Source organism: Elephantulus edwardii, unplaced genomic scaffold (genome assembly GCF_000299155.1).
Source record: "Elephantulus edwardii isolate Elephantulus edwardi_28Jun2011 unplaced genomic scaffold, EleEdw1.0 scaffold00152, whole genome shotgun sequence".
Classification (NCBI taxonomy): domain Eukaryota; kingdom Metazoa; phylum Chordata; class Mammalia; order Macroscelidea; family Macroscelididae; genus Elephantulus; species Elephantulus edwardii.
The window spans coordinates 4,366,828-4,379,913 of NW_006399902.1; the positions used below are offsets into that span (position 1 = coordinate 4,366,828).

General features: G+C 41.0%; 1 protein-coding gene across 1 annotated transcript; it reads right to left on the bottom strand.

The window, feature by feature from the left end:
- Positions 1-11,763: 11,763 nt before the first annotated feature.
- LOC102861091 (protein CDV3 homolog) lies at positions 11,764-13,079 on the bottom strand. Its single transcript, XM_006894944.1, has 2 exons — positions 12,667-13,079; positions 11,764-11,914 (listed from the first exon to the last, which is right to left on the bottom strand). The coding sequence occupies exons 1-2, from the start codon at positions 12,984-12,986 to the stop codon at positions 11,764-11,766; spliced, it is 471 nt and encodes a 156-aa protein (XP_006895006.1). The 5' UTR covers positions 12,987-13,079.
- Between the last annotated feature and the right edge of the window lie 7 nt (positions 13,080-13,086).

The window sequence follows — 13,086 nt, forward strand, 5'->3', positions numbered from 1 at the left end:
TGTGCCAATCGCACTGTCTCTGACACTCCCACCCCAATTATCCCAGTCACTGAATCAATCCACCTCATAGAGGGCCTTCCCCTCCTGCACCATCCCTCCACCCTCCCAAGCATGATGTCCTTCTCCAAGGACCGGTCTCTCCTCAGCATTAAAAAAAAAATTGTAGTTTGGATGAAAATGTACAGAGCATTTTGGTTTTTCATTCAATTTTTTAATACATTCTGTTTTGTGACATTATTTGCAATCCCCTCAATGCAACAGCGCTCTCTTCCTGCTTCCCTAGATTCTTTCTCATTTCCCCATTTCTGTCTTCTGAGCTTAATTTTTTGGCAAATGTGGTTCTTGTGGTTTTGTGTGGGAGAGAAATGGACTTTCTTCTCTCATTCAGACAGCTTTATAATCTTGGAAAATGGATTGTTGTTGTTAGTTGTTGTCAAATCAGCTATGACTCATAGTAAACCTACAGCCTTGTCCTGTCCTGTGTCATCCTCAGGGTCTCTGTCATACTCAAGCTCAAGCTCTTTACGGTAGTTACCACGTCAATCCATTTTGGGGTCTTCCTTTCTTTTCTTGACCTTCTACCTTTCCCAGTATTATCTCTCTCTTAGAATGGGTTCTTTCTGAAAATAAGCCCAAAGTTAGTGAGATGAAGTTTTAATATCTTTGCCTCTAAAGAGCACTCTAGTTGCATTTCCTTCAATAATGATTTATTTATTCTTTTGGTAGTCATGGTATATTCTTTAATACTCCTCGCCAATATCACAATTCAAATTCTTCTGTAATTCTTATTCATTGTCCAACTTTAGCACATTATCCAACATAGGAAACACTTGAAAAGACCATGGCTTGAATCAGGCACATCATAGTCTTTAAAATGACTCTGAAGAAGCCCTTGACAGCAGATTTTCCTGATGTAACAAACATGTCTTTTGATTTCTTGATTGCTTGCTACCAAGAGTGTTGATGGTGAGTCCAAGTAACATGAAATACTTGACAACTTCAATTTTTTCTCTATCATGATGGTGCCTATTGGTCCAAATGTGAGGGGTTTTGTTTTCTTGATATTGAGATGTATCACACTGAAGGCTAGTATAGTCTTTGATTTCCTGCAGTAAATGCTGGATGAAGGGTATAAAGAGTGAAGGTGTTATGGACACAGCCACATCTGATCTCTATTAAGTTAATGAAGTGGAGCAGTCCATATCAGCAACATTCACCACACAAAACCAATTCCCCAAAGGCAGACATGACCCCCTACACTCCTGCACCTAATTCTCCAACCCCAATCATAATCCTCTGGGTCCAAAACCCATTGCAATAACTACACAGGCCTAACAGAACCATACCCACGGTTATGAAATTTACTAGGGAAGTTAACAGGTTACAGTGCAGGTTGGTTACAATTCCTCAGCCAGGACAGTTTCATAAGTTCCCACAAGCCCTTCAGCCTTCGATCTTGTGACTTTAGGCCAATGGTACAAAGCTGTCTTAGTTCTGCCATTAACTGCCTCTGAAAACATGCTGGAGGGTCAGCTATGAGTCAGTTGTGACTCAACGGTACACAACAGCAACAATATAATTAATGATATTATTGGAGGAGATTGAGGTTGTTAACAATTTCAGCTTGCTTAGCTTCACAATCAACACTCTTGACACCAGTGGACAGGAAATCAAAAGATGAATTGTATTGGGGAATTCTGCTGACAAGGACTTCTCCAAAGTGCTAAAGAGTAATGCTGTCAGTCTAGGGACTAAGGTGCATGATCCAGGCCATGGGCTTCTCAATTACTTGCTATGGATCAGAAAGCTATCAGACGATGACCATGGATGACAGGAGAAGAATTGATGCCTTTGAGTTGTGGTATTTGCTCTGGAGAAGAGCACTGAGCATACCATGGACCACCAAGATAACAAGCAGGTCTGTATTGGAGAGGTTACAACTAAGTGTCTACTTGGACTCAAGGATTATTAAACTCAGTTTCACATATTTTGTGCATGTTTCAGGGATCAGCCTTTGGAGTAGGACATCATACTTGGAAGGGTGGAGGCCAGTGTAGGAGAGAAAGACCACAGATGAGATGGACTGATATAGTAGCTGGGGTAATAAGGGCAGGTGTGCTGGAGTCAGTAGATCTTGGCTCTGGATCAGGGCTATTTTGCATAAGGTTGCTATGAGTCACAGCAACTCGATGGCATATAACAACAACAAAACCCAATAACAATATAATTAATTATAGTGACTATTAATATCTTATATTGCCTTTTCTTTCACCCAACTTAACTACTTGTCCGTTTTTACTCCCCTCTCTTTCCTTTTCCAACCCTGTTATCTTTCCAGGGTTGATTCTGTGTGTAAACCTTTTCTTAGCTTTTTTACAATAGTGTTTTCAGACCACTATTAATAGTGTAGTCCATCATGTGAGTGGACTTCACCTAATGGATGGTTCGCACAGGAATCAGATTGGTTACATCTGTGGAAAGAATTGTTGGAGAAGCTCAGTATCAGTTGTGAAAACTAGGCCAGGTGCAGGTTGTGGAACTGACCACCAACTACTCATATACAAATTCAAGCTTGGGCCGAAGAAAATGAAAACAAACCCACAAGTGCCAAAATTTAACTTTAAGTCTATCCTGTCTGAATTTAAAAACCACCTCAGGGACAGGTTTGAGCACTAATGGAGGAAGACCAGATCAGCTGTGGGAGGATATAAAGAATATCATCCACGAAGAATGCAAATGTCATTACAAAGACAGAGAGGAAGACTGAGATAGATGTCAGAAGAGACTCTGAATATTGTAGAACACTGAAAAGCCACAGCAAAGGAAAGAAATCAGGTAATTGAGGAGCTGAATAGATGATTTACAGGGCAGCTCAGGAAGACAGAGCAAAGTATTATAATGAAATGTGCAAAGAACTGAAGTCAGAAAATAAAAAAAGGTGAACTTTCTCAGCATTTCTTAAGTGGAAGGAATTGAAGAATAAATTCAAGCCTTGAGTTGCAATAAATTCTTTTTTTTAAATTAAATTTTATTAGTTTTAATGAACATTTACAGAGATTTTGGGTTTTCATTCATTCATTGTTGCACTATTTTCTCCACCCTCATCCCCAGTTCGTTCTTCTTCCCCCCCTTCCCCCCAATGTCTGTTTTAATTGTCCAATTGCCACAGTGCTTGTCAAAGCCAGTTCTGATTAATCTCCTTTGTCAGTGTGTCCCTTGCCATTCCCTATCACTCCTCCCTGAGAGAGACTTCACCCTGATTCATAAGGAAAAGGGGATGGCGTATTCTCTTAGCTACTTTCTGCTGAAAAGGGACACTGTGGGTTTCAGGGTGAAGGTCTTCTCTCACTACTCTAAAGGGCCCCTTTGGCAGTAGGAAAGAGTTGCAATAAATTCTTAAGAAGCAGAATATTGATTTTTTTCCAGGAAGCATCAAAAGAAGAAGGAAGGAGTACACAGAGTCACTGCACCAAAAAGAACTGGATAACACAGAAGAATTTAATGAAAAATTAAATCAAGAGGCAATGGTGATGAAGAAGGAAGTTCAAGCTTCTCTGAAGGAATTGGTAAAAAACAAGGCCCCAGGAATTGATGAAATACAAGGTGACATATTTCAACAAACAGATGCAGCCCTGGACATGTTTACCAGGTTGTGCCAAGAGATCTGGAGGACAGCCACCTGGTCAACTCACTGGAAGAGATCTATATTTATTCCCATTTTCCAAAAAGGTGATCCAACAGAATGTGAAAATTATCAAACAATATCACGTGTAAGCAAAATCTTTCTGAAGATTATAAAAAAAAATGGGAAAGTGCATCAACAGAGAACAGCCAGAATTACAAGCTGAGTTTGGAAGAAGTTGTGGCATGAGGTATATCATTGCTGATGTCAGATGGATGGATCTGTTGAAAACAGAAAGAACCAGAAGGATGTCTATTTTTGTTTTATTGACTGTGGAAAGGCATTTGACTGTGTGGATCACAACAAATTGTGGCTAACATTGAGAAGAATGGGAGTCCCAGAACACTTGATTGTGCATATGAAGCTTTTATCCACACAGAAAAAAGGGAACACCGCGTGGTTCAAAATCAAGAAATGAATGCATCAGGAATGTATCCTTTCTAAACACCTTTTCAATTGATATGCGAAACAGACCATTTGGGAGTCTGGGTTTTATAAAGGTGAATGTGTCATCAGAATTGGAGGAAGACTCCTTAACAGTCTGTATTATACAGATGACACAATCCTACTGGCTGAAACGGACTTAAAGCGTTTGCCTCAGAAGGTCAAACACTGCAGCCTTCAATATAGATTGCATCTCAACATCAAGAAAACAAAGAACCTCACCACCAGACCAATAGACAGTTTCATGACAGATGGAGAAAATATTGAAATTGTTAGTGATTTCATCTTGTTTGGATTCACAATCAACGTCTTTGGCACCAGCAGTGAGGAGGTGAAAAGACAAGTTGCATTGGGAATGTCTATTGTTAAGGATATCTGCAGAGTACTAAAGAGCAACGATGTCAGTCGAGAGACCAAAGTGCACCTGATACAGGCCATGGTCTTCTCAATGGCTTGTTGTGCATATGAGAGTTGGACAATGACTAAGGATGACAGAAGAAACATTGATGCCTTTGGGATGTAGTGCTGGAGAAAAGTATTAAACACACCATGGACTGCTAAGAGAATCAACAGGTTTGTCCTGGGAAAGGTAATAACACGTTGCTCCTTGAAGGCAAAGATTTTGAAATTCTGTCTCATGTACTTTGAGCATGTTGCCAGAAGGCGCCAGTTCTTGGAAAAGGACCTCATGCTTGGAACAGTGGAAGGTCAGTGCAAGAGAGAGAGATCTTGGATAAGACGGGTTGACACATTAATTGTGGCAATGGAATCAGGTGTGTCAGAGACAATTAATGAGGTTGACTCAGGATACGGAAAGGTTCAGAACTATTGTTCATAGGGTCGCTATGAGTCATTGTTGACTTGACGGCACATGACAACAGTAATAACACAGTAACAAATGATTGTGAGCTTTATTTCATAAGTTTGTTGGCAATTTGAATGTCTTCTTTGGTGAAGTGTCTAGTCACATTTTTTGCTCATTTTCTATTTTGAAATAAAGCTATTTGTCTTTTTTCTTATTGAAGTGTTGACATTTTCTAGAAATCTTAAATATGAGACCCTAGCCAGATAGTAATCAAAACAGCTTGCTACTGGTACAGCAACAGGTATGTAGACTGACAGAATAAAATGGTGAACCCAGAAATAAATGCATCCACATGTGGACAGTTAATCTTTGGCAAAGAGATGACATCTTTTAAATGGAGAAAAAGACAACCACTTTACAAAAGTTGCTGGCAAAACTGGTTATCTGTTTGCAGAAATTTGCAACAGGAGCCATACTTCACATCATAGAAAAATGACTTAGAAGAATCAAGAACCTAGAGGTAAAACTTAAAACTCTAAAGATCATCAAAGGAAAGAAAAAGGAAACATTCTTAGGAGCCCAACATATGGTATAAATAGACTATCAAATATAACTGAAAAGGCACCATCAATAAAAGATAGAATAGATAATTGAGACTTCCTAAAAATTAGATGCTTATGTGCATCGTAAGACTTCTCTAAAAGAATGAAAGATAGCCTACAGATTGAGTGAAAATATTAGGCAATGACCCAGCATTGACTCATGTTTGGAACTTTGTGACCTCTCCAGTGTTCATAAAAATGTGAGTCTGTTACTTAGGCCATTGTTTTTCTGTCAAGATTCAGTTGCAAAGGACATAACTCATGCTACTTAATCTAAGTATTGATTTATCTAAGATTAATCTAAGTTTAATTAGGTAACTCATGCTACCTAATCTAAGTATTTCTTGATCTAAGATTAATCTAAGATTTATTTGACAAGGTGTTAAATGGCTGAAGAATTCCTGTGAGCGATGAAGAAAGACACTAGATTGAACTTTCAGGAACAACTCTCAGAACCAGACCATCAAGAGAGTTGCTCTGATCAGAAAGCACCAGCTCCAGAATCACATCATCACTTCAAGAACCAGAATACCAACATTATAAGGAGAATGCTACTGCTGGATTACGCTATGCCGTCTACAATTGTTGGTAGTAGAATGCATACCCATGTCTTTCCTAAGCTAGGAGAGAGCTAGTGATAGTTCGTTAATAGTAGTCTTGCCTTCCGTAAATAAGACCAGACCAATTGCTAGGAGATGGTTTTCAGACACAACCACAATCATTATGTGTCCCTCAGTGGAGGCTTGCATGTTTCTGTGATGCTCTACAGTGTTCAATGGAGGTTCCAGACTAAGAAGGACTAGGAAGAAAGACCTGGAAATCTATGTCTGATAAAAACCAGCCAATAAAAACCCAGTGGATAACCACAGTTTGATTCCATGTGCATGGGGGTCACTATGAATTGAGATCTGACCGGATGACAGCTAACCACAAGAGCAGAAATTGGACAAAAATCAAAGGCTATATTTGGGCCAAGAAGCAGTCATCACAGCAGAAGAGCAAGGAAACACTGCATGACTCAGAATCAGGAAAAAGAGTGCATCAGAGATGTGTCCTGTCTCTATACCTTTTCAATCTATGTGGAAAAGATAATTTGAGAGGCTGGGCTTTATGCAGAGGAATGTGTTACCAGGATTGGAGGAAGACTCATCAACAACCTCAATAATGTACATGAGACAACCTTGCTTGCTGAAACTGAAGAGACTTAAAGTGTTTGCTGCAGAAGGTCAAGGACTCAATCTCAATCTTCAATGTGGATTATAGCTTGTTGTTGTTGTTATGTGCTGTCAAGTCACTTGTGACTCATAACGACCCTATGCACAACAGCCCTAAACCCTGCTCTATCCTGTGCCAATCTCACTGCCTCTGACACACCCATCCTGATTACCCCAGTCACTGAATCAATCCACCTCATAGAGGGTCTTCCCCTCCTGCGCTGTCCCTCCACCCTCCCAAGCATGATGTCCCTCTCCAAGGACCTCTCCCTCCTTACAACATGTCCAAAGTATGTCAGATGAAGCCTCAGAATCCTTGCCTCCAAGGAGCAGCCTGGTTTAACCCTCTCCAGGTTGAATCTGTTTGTTTTCTTGGCAGTCCAGGGTACATTCAATACTCTTCTCCAGCACCACAGCTCAAAGGCGTCAATTCTCCTTCTATCCTCCTTAGTCATTGTCTAACTCTCTGATGCATAACAAGTGATTGCAAAGACCATAGCCTGTATCAGATGCACCTTAGTCTCCAGAGTGACACCGTTACTCTTCAGTACCCTGGAGAGGTCCCTAACAGCAGACTTTCCCATCGCAATACGTTTTTTGATTTCCTGGCTACTGGTGCCAAGAGTGTTGACCACGGAGCCAAGCAGACTAAAGTTGTTAACAATCTCAATCTCTTCACCATCCATTCTGATGCTGCCAAATTGGTCCAGTGGTGAGAATCTTTGTCTTCTTGACATTGAGCTTAACATCAAGAAAACAAAAATTCCTATCACTGCACCAATTAGCAGCACCATGATAGATGAAGAAGAGATTGAGATGGTCAACAGTTTAAGCTTGTTTGGGTACACAACACTCTGGGCACCAGCAGTCAGGAAATAAAAAAAAAACATTAATTGTACTGTCAGTGACCTCACCAGAGTGCTAACGAGCAAAAATGCCAGTCTAGAGACTAAGGTGCGCCTGATCCAGGCCACAGTCTTTCCAATTACTTTCCATCAGAGAGCTGGACAATAACTGAAGAAGAATCTTAAACATACCATGGACTGTCAAGAAAACAAACAGGTCTGTCCTAGGGAGGGTGAAACCAACTTACTGTCTGAAGTCAAGGATTTTGAACCTCCATCTCATATACTTCGGGCATGTTGCCAGGAGGGACCAGTTCTTGGAGACGGACGTCATATTGGAAAGGTGGACAGACAGTGCAGGATAGGGAGACTCTCGATGTGATGGTGTGACTTAGTAACGGGGGCAACGGGAGTAGATGTGTTAGAAGCAGTGAGATTGGCTCAGTATATGACAGGGTTTGGAGCTATTATGCATAGGGTTACTATGAGTTGCAGTCAACCTTATGATACATAAAAACCAACAACAGCCTAACTATACTAATCATGCAGAAAAGCCAGTGTCTCCATAACTCTTTAGTAAATAGGCTGCTCAATAAAGCACATAAATAAATGTTGTTACAACACAGAATTTATAATATCTTAAAAGGGGGGGGGAGAAAATTAAACTCAGAAGGTATAATTGTAAGTGATTTTAAGTAGCATCAAGGATAAGATGATGGGTAGGAATTTTCAAAGATATTGGCCCAGAGGAATCCTCACTAAGGTGATATGTCAGACCAAACAAAACCAAAACAAAGCAAAATGAAATGAAAACAGCCAAAGTGGAGGGGCAAGCCATGTGGATATGAGGAAATCCATGTGGACACAAGGAAGAGAGCCCTTTGGTTTCCTCTTGAAGATCTTAAAATTGAGCTTTCAAACTTAATCACATGAAACAGGAGACTCAGAACTGAAACACAAGACTCAGAACTGAAACACTTTACCTAATTGGCCAAGTGGGTCCACTAACCATGTACAAACCAATCACAATTGGGAGACTGGGTGAACCTGTGGTTGCTAACCTATTCTGTGCCAGTTGTTGTTGTGTATCATCAAGTTGAAAGTGATCCATAGCTGACCCTCCAGGGGGTTTTCAGAGGCAGTAAATCCACAAGAGGAGATTGCCCATCATTCCACAGAGCAGCTGGGGGATATGAACTGTGAGCCTTTGGGGTTACAACATAGCTTCTTACCACTAGGCCACCAAAGCTCCCTGTTCTCTGTCATTGAACTCTGGTAAAGTCTAAAAACTCTCAGAATGCACAAGTTAAAAAAGATATATATGGCTAAAAAGGTAACATATTGTCTTAAAACACAGTCATCAACATGATGGTACTACATGGCTGATGTAATTGATCTTAATTGTACACATGTTGTTGTTGTTGCTGTTAGGTGCTGTCGAGTTCAATAAGATTCATAGTGACACTATGAACAAGAGATCTGAACCCTGTCCTGTCCTGAGTCATCATCAACATCTCTGACATACCTGAGTTCATTGCTGCAGTCACTATGTCTATTCATCTCACCAAGGGTCTACTTCCCTTTCACCAACCTTCCACATTTCCAAGCATGATGCCCCTCTTCAGAGAATAGCTTCTCCTAATCACATATCCAAAGTATGCAAGATGACGCTTTTCCATCCTTGATTCAAAGAGCACTCTGGTTGCACCTCTCCCAAAACATATCTGTTTGTTCTTTGGCAGTCCATGGCACTTTCAATACCACAGTGTCAAAATGGACTCATAGCTAACCCTTCAGTAGGTTTTCAAAGTCTGTAAACCACAGGAGTGGAGACTGACCATCTATCTATCATGAAGCAGCTGGTGAATTTTAACTATGTGCCTTTAGGTTGACAGTGCAACTCCTTACCCACTAGACCATGTTGCTGTTGTTATGTGCTGTTGAGTCTCCTGTGACTCATAGTTACCCTATGAACAACAGCTCTGAACCCTGCCCTATCCTGAGCCAATTTCACTGTCTCCAAAACACCTGCCCTATTATCCCAGCCATTGTCAATCCATCTCATCCAGAGTCTTCCTCTCTTGCATTGCCCCTCCTCCACCCTTCCAAGCATGATGCTCCTCTCCCAGGACTCGTATTTCCTGGCAATATGCCCAAAGTATGTGAACTGGAGTTTCAAAATCCTTGCCTCTAAGGAGCAACTTGGTTTCACCCTCTCTAGGATAGACCTGTTTGTTCTCTTGGCAGTCCATGGTATTCTCAATACTCATTTCCAGTACCACAACTCAAAGACATCAATTCTTTTGTCACCCTTAGTCATTGTCCAGCTCTCTGACACATAACAAGTAATTGAGAAGAGTATGGCCTGGATCAGGTGCACCTTAGTCTCTAGAATGACATATTTGCACTTCAGTACTCTGGAGAGCTCAGACTTTCTTAATCCAATTCATCTTTTTATTTCCTGACTGCTGGTCCAAGAGTGTAGATTGTGAAACTCAGCAAGCTTAAATTGTTGTGTCTTAATCTTTTCTCCATCTATCATGCTGCTGCCAGTTGGCCTTGTGGTGAGAATCTTTATTTTCTTGAAGTTGACCTAAATTGAAGAATGCTATCCTTGACTTTCTGCAAAAGATGCATCAGGTCCTCCTCAGTTTCAGCTACCTAAGTTGTGTCATCTGCATAATGCAATTTGTTGATAAGTCTTTCTCCAATTCTTTTTTTTATTATTAAATTTTATTAGTTTTAATGAACATTTACAGGGATTTTGGGTTTTCATTCCTTCATTGCTGCACCATTCTCTCTACCCTCCTCCCCAGTTTGTTCTTCTTCCCCCGCCATCCGAATGTCTGTTTTAATTGTCCAGTTGCCACAGTGCTTGTCAAAGTCAGTTCTGATTAATCTCCTTTGTCAGTGTGTCCTTTGCCATTCCCTATCACTCCTCCCTGAGAGAGACTTCACCCTGATTCATAAGGAAGTCTTTCTCCAATTCTGATGCCACATTCCTCATAAAACCTAGTTTCCTGAATGATCTGTTCCACATGTAGAGTAAAAGAGTATGGCGACAGGATGCATCCCTGACACACTCCTTTCCTGATTTTGAACCATGCAGTGTTTCCTTGCTTTGTTCTGAGAACCGCTTCCTGATCCAAGTATAGGTTTTGCATGAGCACAATCAGATATCCTGGAATTCCCATACTCTTGATAGTTCTCTTTTGATGTACTGTTCCAGTAGTTTTTTGGATAATCTTCAGCAAGATTATGCTTGTGTGTGATATTAGTGATATTGTTTGATAATTTCCACACTCTGTTGAATCACCCTTTTTTTTGGAATGGAAATATATACAAATCTCTTCCAATCAGTTGACCAGGTGGCTGTCCTCCAGATTTCTTTTTTTTTTTTTTAAAGAGAGAAAGGACTTATTTGTAAAACATAGAAAAAGCACTACCCATATAAAAAGATTACTAGGAGAAACAAAATTAACCCAACCCATTCCCTCCTTGGGTGACTCAAGCATGGTTGAATTTGTGGTTACTTCAATACATCTTTATGGTCTAAAGTCTAAATCACAGCCCTACGCAGATGGTCTGAACACGTCAGTCCTTTGGAGAGCAGCACGTTCCTTCCAGAAGTCTAACGCAGCCACAGCCTTCTACAGGGCAGGTTACATAAGGTCACTTAAATCTTCATCTTTTACAGCAGATCAGAACCCACATGCCTGACTTTCTGTTGGATTTGCTGGGAATCCAGTAGAGCTGGTTTCAAGTTCCACATCGACACTTACTGGACATCATCACCTTCTTGTCCAGAAGTTGTAATCCACGTGGAGTCCACAGTGAGTGCAGCAAATCTGAGGTAGTCAACCCTTACGAAGGCTCAGCATCCGAACAGAGAGAGATACTCAAATGACCACGGGCTGCAAGTTTTGGTTTGGTCGGGTGTTGAAAAGAACACTGCTCGATGGAGTATCACAATGAGAATTTTCCCCCTAGCTCCAATACACAGAGAGAGCAGTAGTGACACTGGAAACTTCCAAAGTGCAATAGGGCCAATTACTTAGAGACTGGTCTGCATCACTTCTGTGGGTCCAGCTGAGATGAGACAATGACTGGCTGCTCACGGTGGTTCGCTGGAGTCTAATTACCTTAGGAGGGTTGTTAGCAAAGACCATCCTTAATTGTACTGTGTGGGGTTGCTTTTCTGATTTTCAAGCACAGCGTACTGGTTGTCTAGCTTAAGTTTAAGGGCCTGGTTTTTGGAAACCTCATCCCTACCTCTATGTTTGTGTCTTACTACATCAAAGCTCTTCTCCATTTCTTTATCCCTAAGGGAAAAGAAATGTAATCAGTAAATATTACTTCTTCACTCGGTTGTTTTGAAAATATTCTTCTTTAAAAGGAAAGAAAGAAAGAAAGAAAAAAACCCAAAAGCACCACCCTTTAAAAGAAGAATTTTGGAGGAGGGAAAAAACGAGGGAGAATAAGTATATAAAATCCTTATAAAATCTTTTTTTTTTTTTAAGCCTTCAATCGAACAAAAAACCAGAATACTGTGTGTGTGAAGCTTTAAGGTCTTATTTTCTATGACATCAAGTCTATGAAACCTTTCAAATGAGAACTTATTTCACTAGGAAACAATGGGCTGAAAAGTTGTCTCATAACATGATGATTCCTTCTAAAGACTGACTTTCACCTTCAGTAAACAACAGACAATTGGTAACAGTTTTCTCGTTCAAGTCAAGTCCTACTCATTATCCAATGATTTCTCCTCACTTCTATTTGGTGGGAGCCAATCAGGTCAGGTTAGGTCAGGATGAGTGTGGTGAGTTACTGCCCTGACAGATCTGAAGGGTGAGCGAGGAGCAAGTCCAAGCGGAGGTTTAAATTCAACCCAGCTGTGCTCTCAGAGAGGAGAAAAGACATTCACTTTTAAAGTCACCCAAACAAACAGTATTTCCATCTGGTGTCATTTACAAATCTTCCCATTTTATTTATTTTAAAAAATTCGTGTCCCTATATGACATATGGATGTGCCATATGTGGTCATTTAACTCCAGGTAGCATTCATTTTAAATACCTGTTCCGGCTTTCTACGTACTTGGCAGTGGACTGCAGGGAAGGGAACTGTGTATCGCTGTAGATCTCTGGTGGCCCTTGTGGTGTCTTCCTCGTTGTGGTTAACCTGGCTCCAGGAGGTCTGTACACGCCACTAGCCATCGCTGGTTCTGGGGTTTCTGGAACGATGTCTGGGGCCGGCGCCGCTTGCACTGGAGCCTTCTTGTTCCAGGGACCCGAAGACTTTTCTACGCCTCCGCCGCCTCCTCCACCTTCTTCCCAATTATCCTCTGGATCTTCCCTTTTTTCATTATCATCTTCTTCCTTTTCACTTATCTGCATCGCCTGAACTCGGAGACCGCTGTAATCAACCTCTTTCTGCTCAAACTCTTTCCACTCATCTTCATCCTTGGTCGCGGCGCTGGCGGCGGCCCCGGGGCCC